The following is a 13,000-nucleotide window of genomic DNA, read 5'->3' on the forward strand; positions in this document are numbered from 1 at the left end:
ATTTGAGCTTTTCATTTTCAATAACTAAAACTTTAAATTTTTGTTTCAATTTAAATTATTGCTAGGAGATTTTGTTATAACTATTAAGAAGATCTTTGTAAGAAAGATCATCAACTTCCTCTTTATCAGATGATGAAAAGGATGAGTCTAGTGCAATTTTTGAAGAAAGATCATGCTTACCAGTAACGCCTTCAAGAGGACCTTAACTAAAGAAGAATACATTCAAGAATTTATCTTTGAATTTTGGAAGACGTTAAGCATAATTACTCAAGTTGTAGAAATCACAAGCTTTTGTAATATTTATATAACAACATTAGACATTGTTTGACATGAGTTAGATTCGAAGATAACATATGTCGTTGAAGTTAAAAGTCTAGCAAAAAAAGTAGAAAAGGAAGATAAAAGAATACTTGATAACAAAAGGAGAACAAGTAACATTGCATGTTGAGGCACTTGCTAAAGCTAAAGAAGATGTCAGGGAAGAAGCAAAAGCTTGAGTCACTGCAAAAGTTATCATCCAAGTTCATGCTGAAGCTTAAGGAAATGAAGTGTGATTCATGATCACTATGAATAACAAGTTCTTTAAATAGAAGCTAATGTTGCCAAATTTGGGTACCAAGCAAGCTCTTGATACCAAATGATGAAGATTCTTCTTAGCCTTAAAGAATTTTGCTCCTAACTAAGACATGGACTTAGCTTATGGTACAAAATTTTGAATTGAGTGATTCCGAAACAAGGTGAAATTTCATGAAATAACATGCAATTTAAAATCTCTAAATAATTGAAAAAAATATTTGTAAAACTTGATTTACAATTTAAAAAAATTTGATGAACAAATTTGAAATTTGCATGATGATATTATGAATTTTGAATCCTAAAATTTGCATAATTGGAAAATAAAGATTCTAACATGTAGAATTGGAATTAGAAAAAAAAAATTATAAGATAGGTATCATCAACAATATCAAGTTTTATAAGTCTTAAGGATCGCCACAAGAATTAAGAAATTCTTGATAAGATCAAATTATTTAAAAAAAAATTCTAATCGAAAAATTGCTCTCACTTTAATTAACAATTAAACATTTTGTTTATTCCATTCACTCTTAAATTATTTAAAAAATTTATTTTTCTTACACTTCGAAGTATATAAAAATATAATCCCAACATTTTGATGTATAACTAATATATTTTATACATATTTTACAAAGAAAAACAGCATAACTAAATTTATGGACTTAAGACTGTAAAAGATGATATTCTAGCAATTGGGTTTCTTTTTTCATGTGGGCCTCTACATGTTGGACCCATCATGTAATTGCACTTTAACAATGATTTTGTATTCTTTCATAATTTTAGTTATAATAATATCTAAACTTAATAGATAACTATATATATATATATATATATACATATATATATATGTACATATGTATATATATGTAGAAATTGAGCAAGGAATATTGATGTTAATGACAGTGTTAGTGGCAACGCTATCAAAAGCAAATATATCACAACAAAATTTTGTAATATAGTATACTAGATCATTTTCTTATGAAAAAAAAATCAGTTTCTTTTAATTTCATTACTAGAGGATAATTTATTGAATCGAATAGAATTAAAAATTGAGATTACAGTATCAAATGAACGAAATCATCAATCCAAATATACAAATTAATTGCAATAAAATCATCATTGTTCTAACAAAATTCAGAGTTATTCACGATCACATCAACACAAAATCACTCGCATAATAACCTGACATATATTAAGGAAAATTGAAATTATAATCACAATCTCTAATAATTACAAATTTAAGAACTCAAAATTACTTAAACGATTATTCACTATCCTAACCTTAAATTCGAGTGTCACAAAGGTATAAAAGTTTATTCACTATACAAATTGAGATATATCTGAAATATTCTATTTTATTTATTTATTATTTATTAATAAAAAACCCTTAAATTGAATAAATCTAATCTATTTTAGTTCCAAACTTAAAACATTTATAATTAAAAGTTAAATTCAGAACTGGAAAGTAAAAAAGAAAGAAAAATCATTTGAATTCGCAATTAAATAAAAAAAGCTCAAATTTTATCCATCATCGGAGGAACCATGAATTAGCCTTCAATCTCCATTAGAAATTAATTGAAGAACATAACATAAAAAGAAGAAAAAAGAGAGAGGTAAAATATGTGATATTTTTTCATAATAAACTCATTTAAAAGAACTTTACAAATGAAACTGTACCAGTATTATTCATAGAAGTAGCGGTTCATTTTGGAAATCCCGTCTCCATAACCTTTCCAAAATTTTAAAATCGTTGTAAGAAATCTAAATAGAATAAACAATATTATTTTTTACCGTAACAAGATATGTTGCAGGGCCCAATGTTTTTCCTTTCCTCTTCTCCTTATTTTTGCTTCTCTTCTTAGACTCTGCATTTCTTTTTCTTCCCTTTGAATTTCTTCTTCTTTCTCAAAAATGTTGCAGTGATTGGAATAGTAATATTTTTATACCCTTATTTTATATACAGATAACCTTATTAGAATATAATTATATATATATATATATATATATAAATAAGTCATATAACTTTTATAACTTTTATGTTGGATTTAGGATTTAGGGTTGAAAGATGTATTGTTCATGAACACAGAAATGAGGGTGTCAAGTACCAAAGAGATGTTGTGAGAAAGAAGGATATGGATTTGTGGGAGTGTATGATTTTCTCATCCATGGTGAGGTGCGAAGATAACACTAGAAAGGAAGAAAAGACAAATCAATATTAATTGAAATACATATTTGCCTTTTTTTTTGTCTTTTATGAGTGAATTTTTGTACATTCTTACACTATTAAATCACATAAATCGATTCTCACACTATTAACACCCACAAATCAATTCTCACAATATTAACACATACAAATCGATTTTCAAAATATTAACACACAAAAATTGATTTTCACACTATTAACATACAAAAATGAATTAACACACTCACAAATCAATTTTTACACTATTAATATACATGCACAAATCGATTTTCACACTATTAACACGTACAAAAATCGATTCTCACACTATTAACACACAAAAATCGATTCTCACAATATTAACACACACAAAAATCGATTTTCATAATATTAACACACAAATCGATTTTCATAATATTTTTTAAAATACAAAAATTTTATTTTACATAATAAATGTTTAAATATTAAATTAATTTTAAATGTAATTATACAATTAAATATAATATAATATAATATAATAAAAACTATAATATAATGTAATTTAATAAAAAATAAAAAGTAATATAATATAATATCATTTAATTTAATAAAAAATATAATTTAATAAAATATATAATATAATAAGAATAAAATAATATTTAAAAATTAATAATAATTAAATAAATTTATTAAATAATAATATCATTAATAATGATTATTTTAGTTTTATTTTATTTGTATTAAATATTTAATATTATTGCTAATAAAAATAAATAATAATAAAAATAAAATTATAATATAATTTATTTATTTATTTATATAAAAATAAATTTATATAATAATAATATTATTAAGTATAAAATAAATAAATAAATTAATTAATTAGTTCTTTAAAATATAAGAGTAAGTTTTAAATCTTAATATTTTATTAATTAAATAAAATAAATTTTAATCACCCTCATCACATCACAAACTTATTTTTATGAAAAAATTTCATATTCCAAAAAAGTTGTGTTTTTTTTAAAAAACTATTCAAAGAATAGTTCACAAAATTTTAATTAACTCAAATGTAAACACCTCATATTTTATTATTTAACTAGTTTTAAAGAGAAAGATAAATTTGTAATCTTACATCAAAATTCAAAATTTTTACATGGACTCATCCTATCACTCACAAACTCCAATAAATTTTTCTGACACATCCACTATAACATATCATAATTCAAACAAATTCACTTTTTTCTCATTTTTCTCTCAAATTCTCACACATCTACTCTATTAAAATTTCACACATTTCCTCCTCCATTCCAAACACACCCTTAAGCTTTATCATTATTATATTATTATAAGAGAGTTCCAATTGATTGTATATTAGTAAGAGATTGGAAAGAGTCCCACAACCCACTAGTAAATTGTTTCAAATTACACATGTTAAATGTAAAAAAAAAAAAATCTTTTATTAAAATGTGGATGCATCTAATTAGATGGAGAAATTTTGAAAGGTTGTAATGAGATTGAGAAATATTAGTTTGACAAGTGTATAATGAAAGTTTAAAAAAAAATTCTCCATCTCATCGGAGCAATTTACTGTTGGTTATTAATATATCATGACTTTAATAAAAACATCATTTTTCAAATAATTATGTAGTTATATGTAATATTAGAGTAATAATATCCGTAATTTAATAGCATTTTGCAAGAACTTTCTTCCACGTTACACATGCTATTGGTCAACCCTTGATTATGAGCTTTGTCGACAAGCACCACCACTCCCATCTTTGTGAGGTCAAACAAGAGAAATTGCTATTGAATAAGTCGTATAAATTTTATGTTGAGTTTAAATTGAGGGATGAATTGTTCATGAACACTGAACTGAGGGTGCCATTCGCGTTTGTATGTGATGAGAAAGAAGAGCATGAATTTGCGGGAATGTATGATTTTCTCATCCATGTTGAGGTGCGAAAATAGCCATAGAAAGGAAAAAAAGAAAAATCAACATTAATTGAAATACATGTTTACCTTTCTTTTGACCATTTATGAGTAGTGAACTTTTGCACAAAGATTTTCATACTATTAACACACATAAATCGATTTTTACACTATTAACACACAAACTGATTCTCACACTATTAATACATAAATCGATTTTCATAATATTTACACATACAAATCGATCCTCACAATATTAACACACACAAATCGGTTTTCACACTATTAATACACACAAATGAATTCTAACACTATTAACACACACGCACAAATCAATTTTCACACTATTAACACACACAAAAATTGATTCTCACACTATTAACACACACAAATCGATTCTCACTATATTAACATGCACACAAATCGATTTTCATAATATTAACACACAAATCAATTTTCATAATATTTTTCAAAATACAAAAGTTTTATTTTACATAAATGTTTAAATAATTAATTAATTTTAAATGTAATAATATAATTAAATATACTATACTATAATATAATAAAAAACTATAATATAATGTAATTTAATAAAATAAAAAGTAATATAATATCATTTAATTTAATAAAATATATAATATAATAAGAATAAAATAATATTTAAAAATTAATAATAATTAAATAATTTTATTAAATAATAATATCATTAATAATAATTATTTTAGTTTTATTTTATTTGTATCAAATATTTAATATTATTGTTAATAAAAGAAAATAATAATAATTAATAATAATAAAAATAAAATTATAATATAATATAGTTATTTATATAAAAAAAATTTATATAATAGTAACATTATTAATTATAAAATAAATACATTAGTTAATTAATTAGTTTTTCAAAATAATCTTAGTCTTTTATTAATTAAATAAAATAAAAATTTAATCACACCCATCAAATCACAAACTTATTTTTATGAAAAATTTTCATATTCCAAAAAACTCGTGTTATTTTAAATAATTATTCAAAAAAAATTCATAAAATTTTAATTAACTCAAATGTACACAAAAATACCTCATATTTTATTATTTAAATATTTTTAAAGACAAAGGTAATTTTGTAATCTTACATCAAAATTTAAAATTCCTACATGAACTCATCTTATCTCTCACTAACTCCAATAAATTTTATTCACACATCCACTTTTTTTCACACTTTTATCTTAAATTCTCACACATCTAATTTCCCAAAATTTCACACATTTCTTCAACATTCCAAACATATCCTTAAGCTTTATCATTATTATATTATTAGAAGAGAGTTCCCAATTGATTGTATATTAGTAAGAGATTGAGAAAGAGTCCCACAACCCACTAGTAAATTGTTTCAGATTACACATGTTAAATGTAAAAAAAAAAATAATCTTTTATTAAAATGTGGATCCATGGAGAAATTTTGAAAGGTTGTAATGAGATTGGGAGCAATTTACTGTTGGTTATTAATATATCATGACTTTAATAAAAACATAATTTTTCAAATAATTATGCAGTTATATGTAATTTAAAAGTAATGGTATCCGTAATTTAATCCATTTTGCAAGAACTTTCCTCCACGTTACACATGCTATTGGTCAACCCTTGATTATGAGCTTTGTTTAAAAGCATCACCACTCCCATCTTTGCTGAGTTCAACCAAGAGAAACTGCAACTTCTTTCAGGTCAACTCCTCTCCATTATTATGGATCTATCTTCCCTTTAACCATCTATCCAATTATTACAAGTCCCTGTTTTATTCTTTAACCAACCAGGGATCATGCCAAGTTCATAATCATTCCTCTGATTTTTCCCTTTTTGTGTCACCCAATTGGCTTTAGTCTTTTTATTATGTCATACACTTCTACCATGTTTCCAATGTTCTAGTTAGGGGTTAATTTTTCCCAGTATGATGGCCGAATCTGCAAGTCTAAGCCTTTATACTTTGTTCCAACTGCTTATGCTTCTTTCCCAGTCGACTGCTTACAAGAATTTCGGAGTGGAATCTTCAATAGTCTACAGATACAATCGTGTAGCTGAAATAGAAAAGCATTGTAACCCATATGTTACTTCATCATACCAATCAGTTCCTGATGACAATAGAGATTACACACTTCAAACAGAACTCTCTTTCGGTAATGGAGATTGGAACCAGGAGAATGGCGGTTTTCCATTGATGCCATTTGATGAGAGTGATTTGCAGTCCCCTCATGGAGCAGATAGATTACAACTTGCTTCATTTAAAATGGAGGACATCAATATAGTTCACCACAAAGAAAATGCTTCAGTCAATGTTGGAGGGATATTGTCAATAGGCATATCTAGAAATACTACAATTTATCCTTCTGTTTACTATCCTCCACCATATTTCACCATGATGCCTGGTTTCTCCATCCTCACTGTTGTATTGGAAGGGGTCTATTTTGAAAGTGGGGGAGATCGTTTGTTGTGTCTTTTGGGGAACGCAGCTTTACCCATATCAGAACCCCATGTTGAATATTGGGATATATCCAATAGTCATTGGTCCGGTTATAGCAACCAATCACGTCTATTCCAAGATGATCAGATATTGCTTCTTCTCAGGTACCCTCAGAAATTCAATTTGACTAGCAGGGCTATAAAGGGTGAAATTAGAAGTTTAAACAAACATGGAACCTTGAATTACTTTGATAATGTTCACATTTCTTCTCAGTTGAATCGGTATTCCAATTATCAGTTTAGTCCAGAATCAATGCCAAGATCTTGTGATGATAATAATAAACACTTCTTTCAAGAGGAATGGGAAGAATATGGTGTACTCACATTCAGTGGCTGTGAGTTTTGCAAGACTCTTGAAAGTATTTCAGAACCTTTCAACGTTATCCCAAATTACAAGTTAAGCAAATTAAGCCCTCTCCAACCAGGAAAAGAATTTGGCATGGCTCACTGGAGATTGAACCATGAAGACTTCAGGCTTGTCTTCCAGCATGTAATATGTGTGGAGGAAACTAACAATCGTAGTATAAAAAATGCAAGAATTTCAGCAACACTGAGAGTGTTTCCTGCATCCATACCAGAAGATACTGCAAGAGAAAGAACAGGCCTCTCCAACCTTACATTGTTGGCGGAGGGTACATGGGATTCATCAAGTGGGAAACTATGCATGATAGGATGTCCTGGTGAAGTTATTTCAGTGTCCGAAGAATGTAACTATCAGATATTCTTATACTTTCCACGAGTGTACTCCATTAAGCAGAGAAGTCTCATACTGGGAAGTATATCAAGAATTGGCAATGAAACGAACATGTTCTTCCCTCTGCTGATTAATTATGTGCCGCGTCCTGTGTTTCTCCATAGGAGTATTGGTCCATGCGGTTCTTATTTATCATATAATTACTCGGTGGTCCAGCTAGCAACTTCAATGAGAAGGAAAAATCAGCCGTCAAAATTCACACTTCTCAAACATTTATCATTCTTGAAGTATCCAGCTTTGGAAGACGAACAAGATGTACTTGCTCAGCTACTTTTTCTTTCCAAGAATCTCAATATTGAGGCATATACAATTTGCAAGCATTGTTTAGACAAACATAGCTCAAGGGTCTTCATCCATATGGAGGTGTTTTCTTTAGGTTCATTATTCAGTCCATATGTACCCAGGTTGAGTAAAAATGATGGACGAAGGAAACCTACAGGAACTGAAAAATTCACTACTGCAGAAATTCTCGATATCTCATTGCATCTTATATTCAATGAAAGATCTTCAGTGTTTCCAATCAAGCAATATAAACATTTGTCACCTTTATTCTTGGAAGGTGTATATGATCCTTTAGCTGGTCAAATGTATCTAATTGGTTGCAGAATGGTTTCAAATGTGAGCACCAATGTTGAGCTCGGCATAGATTGTCTAATTGATGTTAAGGTTCAGTATCCTCCTTTAACTGGACGATGGCTGAAAAATCCTTCAGTTGAAATGACCATTTCTAGTCAAAGGCCTAAAAATGACCCTCTTCATTTTAACGCTATAGCTTTTCAGACAGACATTATTCCCTACTTAAAGCATTACGATGATGCCGCCTTCAGAAAACGCTTTGAAAGAGTTCTTAGGATACTGATTTCCTGTGCTCTTGCAGGAATCGTCTTTAGCCAACTAAGTTACATGAACAGAAACGTGGCTTCCATTCCTCACATGTCTCTTGTCATGGTTGCTGAACAGATTCTTGGTTTTGGTGCTGAGTTGCTTAGGGATACCGAGATCCTTTTGGAATCAAAGGAATCTTCAGCTTACAGAGAATTTTCTCACGATGCTCATGGTTATTATGAACACATACTGAATCCCTTAGAAATCATAACAAGGCTAATGATTCTTGTTGCCTTGCTTCTTACCATAAGGCTGTACAAGAAGGTGTCAAAAGCTAAGAAAAGGATAAATGTATATGGGTCTAACAAGGAAAAGCGCCTACCACAAAATAGGAATGCTGTTTTATTGATTTTGAAGGTTCACACTGTTGTGTCTCTGGTGCTAACATGCATACTGAGAATTGAGTTTTTTCTCGGAAATAATTTAAGGTCTCTAGATTGGATTGATTTTGTTGTTATGCCTGACGTGTTGATTCAACAAGTGCTAATGCATGCGCTTTGGGCTCAAAATCTTTTTCTGGTTCCTCAAGCTCTTAAGAAGTCTGTGTGGCAAAGCAAAGTTAAGCCTTTGAGGAAAATGTACTATGTTGGACTAACACTGCTAAGGCTAATTCTCTATTCTTATGACTACATCAGAGACCCTGTCCTAGTTCCATACTCTGATAATGGTGATTTCAACAGAACTACCTCAAATTTCTTTTCCATTTATGGCATCGCTGGCGCCACAGTTCCCATCATTATGGTTTTAGTTGCAAGTGTGGTTCACATTCAACAAAGCTGCAGTACTCGGAAATCATTGTGCCAATAAATGTAAAATTGCTATTTTGTGTGCCATTTAACTGTGACCTGCAAATTATTTCTATAATCGAACATCTGAATCAATGAGAATTCTATGTTACTGTTGCAATTAATAGTTTTAATTTATTATGTTAGATACTTTACCTTTCATTTAGAGAATACAAATAAAAAAGATTATGTATAAGGGAGAAAATAATATGCAAAGGGAATAAATGAATTTTAAATAAATAAAAACTAAAGGATAAAATTTGTGTAACTAGAGTTGATGATGTAGCATGTGCTGAATTATCTGTTCAGAGCCAAGCACTGCCGTTCAAATTCTCAGTTCACCACTGCAAGTTCCAACCACCGTCACCTCCATGCGTGCATGGCTTTTCTCCCTCCCTCAGTCCCCAACCCTCCGCTCCATCTTCCTCATTCCAAACCCCAAACCCTCACAAACCTCACGCCGAAGCAATTCTCTCACAACCACTTCTCTTCGCTCTGCAAAGATGGCCGAATCCGCGAAGCCGTAGACTGCCTCTCTGAAATGCAATGGCGAAACCTCCCGGCGGGACCCGACGTTTACGGAACGATCCTTCAGGGCTGCGTGTACGAGAGAGCCCTACCGCTCGGCAGCCAAATCCACGGCCACCTCATAAAAAAAGGTCCTTCCTTCTCCCAAAACGAGTTCGTCGAATCCAAGCTAATCATTCTCTACGCAAAATGCGGCGCATCCGACGTGGCAACGCGCCTCTTCCGCGATTCGCAAAGCCAGAACGTCTTCTCCTGGGCCGCCATTATCGGGTTGCACACGCGAACGGGCCGTTGCCAAGAAGCGCTTTTGAGTTACATCGAAATGCAGAACCAGGGGTTCTTACCCGACAACTTCGTTGTCCCCAATGCTTTGAAGGCTTGTGGGTTTCTTCGGTGGGTTGGATTTGGTAAAGGGGTTCACGCATTCGTTGTGAAGACAATGGGGTTCAGTGAATGTGTTTATGTTGCTACTAGCCTTGTGGACATGTACGGGAAGTGTGGAGCTTTGGAGGATGCGGAGAGGGTGTTTGATGGAATGGCTGAGAGAAACGACGTCGCTTGGAACTCCATGATTGTGACCTACGCGCAAAACGGAATGAATGAGGAGGCGATTGGGATGTTTCGGGAGATGAGGTTGCAGGGAGTAGAACTAACTCCCGTTGCTTTGTCGGGTTTTTTTACGGCATGTGCGAATATGGAGGCCGTTGGAGAAGGACGACAAGGGCATGGCCTTGCTGTTGTGAGAGGGTTGGAGTTGGATAACGTTTTGGGGAGTTCAATTATGAACTTCTATTTCAAGGTTGGTTTCGTTGAGGAAGCCGAGGTGGTTTTTGGAGACATGGTGATGAGAGATGTGGTAGCCTGGAATTTGGTTGTGTCGGGTTACGTGCAGTATGGGATGGTTGGGAAGGCGCTTGAGATGTGTCGTATTATGAGGGAACAGAATTTGAGGTTTGACTGTGTGACATTGTCTTCTTTGTTGGCTGTTGCTGCTGATACAAGAGATGCTGGACTGGGCATGAAGGCACACGCATATTGTGTTAAGAATGATTTTGAGTATGATGTGGTTGTCTCGAGTGGAATCATTGATATGTACGCGAAGTGTGGGAGGATGGATTGTGCAAGAAGAATTTTCAGCTCTACCAGAAAGAAGGACATTGTGTTGTGGAATACGATGTTGGCTGCTTGTGCTGAGCAGGGTCTGAGTGGGGAGGCCTTGAAGTTGTTCTTTCAATTGCAGCTGGAGAGCGTGCCTCCAAATGTGGTTTCTTGGAATTCTGTGATTTTTGGTTTCTTTAAGAATGGTCAGGTTGCTGAGGCTAGAAACATGTTTGCAGAAATGTGCTCCTCTGGTGTTACGCCTAATTTGATCACGTGGACGACGGTGATGTCTGGTTTGGCTCAGAATGGTCTTGGTTATGATGCCATGATGGTTTTCAGGGAGATGCAGGATATGGGAATCAGTCCCAATAACATGAGCATAACTTGTGCGCTCTCAGCTTGCACCAGCATGGCATTATTGAAATATGGAAGGGCAATTCATGGGTATATCATGAGGCATTATATGTTTCAATCTCTTAATATCGCAACCACTATAATGGATATGTATGCTAAATGTGGAGCTTTGAATGATGCTAAGCATGTTTTCAGTTTGTGTTCTACAAAGGAATTGCCTGTGTACAATGCAATGATATCTGCATATGCATCTCATGGTCAAGCTAGAGAAGCTCTTGCGCTTTTTAAACAGTTGGGAAAAAAAGGAATTGTGCCAGATCATATAACCCTTACTAGTGTGCTGTCAGCATGCAGCCACGGGGGTTTGGTGAAGGAGGGCATCGAGATTTTCAAGTATATGGTCTCTGATCTCCAGATGTCACCGAGTCAGGAACATTATGGTTGTTTGATCAAACTTTTGGCCGGAGATGGCCAGTTAGATGAAGCTCTTGAGACTATTTTTACAATGCCAAGCCATCCTGATGAACATATATTAGGATCTCTGCTTGCGGCGTGTGGACAAAATCATGATATTGAACTAGCTGATTATATAGCAAAATGGTTGTTGAAACTGGATCCGCATAATTCAGGGAATTATGTGGCTCTTTCAAATGTATATGCAACTGTTGGAAAATGGGATGAAGTGTCAAATATAAGGAGATTCATGAAAGAAAAGGGTCTACGAAAGATTCCTGGGTGTAGCTGGATTCAAGTTGGACAAGAACTACATTATTTTATTGCTGGCGATAGATCACACCCTAAAACCGAAGAGATATATGTTACATTGGATTTGTTGGGATCTGAAATGCATTAAGCAAAATATTCCCCTTATGTACAGTACTGAGCCAACATCTTGGTGGCTAACATTTTAGCAAAATCATCTTCAGGAAAAAAACTTATGTCTCGTTATTTATCATCAGATGGTTTCCAAGTGTGAATGTAAAGGAGCTACGATATACACTTTAAAGGGATATAAACTCAATGTAGCAGAGATGAGAAAGTTGCATCAGATGAGTGGATGTACCTGATAAGATACTTTAAGGAATGAATGGATTAGAAAGCAAGTTCGGGGGGTTGTTGTAGAAAAGATAATAGAAACTTGTCTCAAGTGGGTTTAATATGTGTACAGAAGATATGTAAAAGTTTTAAGGAAAGAAAATTAAATGGAAGACAGCGCTACAGGCAAGAAAAACTACATGCGAAACTAGGTGGTTTGATTCATGTAGCCAATTCCATCTGAAAAATAAAAGCTGTTCTACACGTATTTCATTCCTAATCACCAAAATAGTCCTGTTTTAGATTTCTTATGAGTAGAGGAATTTACACTAATAAAACATTGTTTGATTCAGATCCACCAAGGCATCATCAAGGGTGCAAAAT

General features: G+C 32.1%; 2 protein-coding genes across 2 annotated transcripts; both read left to right on the forward strand.

Moving 5' to 3' along the window:
- The first annotated feature begins 6,608 nt into the window (after positions 1–6,608).
- Positions 6,609–9,620, forward strand: LOC137822383 (uncharacterized). Its single transcript, XM_068627270.1, has one exon. The coding sequence runs from the start codon at positions 6,609–6,611 to the stop codon at positions 9,618–9,620; it is 3,012 nt and encodes a 1,003-aa protein (XP_068483371.1).
- Positions 9,621–9,972: 352 nt separating this feature from the next.
- On the forward strand, positions 9,973–12,974 carry LOC137821487 (pentatricopeptide repeat-containing protein At5g55740, chloroplastic). The gene has a single exon (XM_068626098.1). It carries the CDS (start codon positions 9,978–9,980, stop codon positions 12,432–12,434), a length of 2,457 nt encoding a protein of 818 aa, XP_068482199.1. The 5' UTR covers positions 9,973–9,977; the 3' UTR covers positions 12,435–12,974.
- Positions 12,975–13,000: the final 26 nt, after the last annotated feature.

The sequence above is a fragment of the Phaseolus vulgaris genome, chromosome 9, assembly GCF_000499845.2.
Source record: "Phaseolus vulgaris cultivar G19833 chromosome 9, P. vulgaris v2.0, whole genome shotgun sequence".
NCBI lineage: Eukaryota > Viridiplantae > Streptophyta > Magnoliopsida > Fabales > Fabaceae > Phaseolus > Phaseolus vulgaris.

What these genes read in the sequence shown, in the direction of transcription:
- LOC137822383 (XM_068627270.1), top strand. Translation starts at nt 6,609, where the DNA reads ATGGCCGAATCTGCAAGTCTAAGCCTTTATACTTTGTTCCAACTGCTT.
- LOC137821487 (XM_068626098.1), top strand. Translation starts at nt 9,978, where the DNA reads ATGGCTTTTCTCCCTCCCTCAGTCCCCAACCCTCCGCTCCATCTTCCT.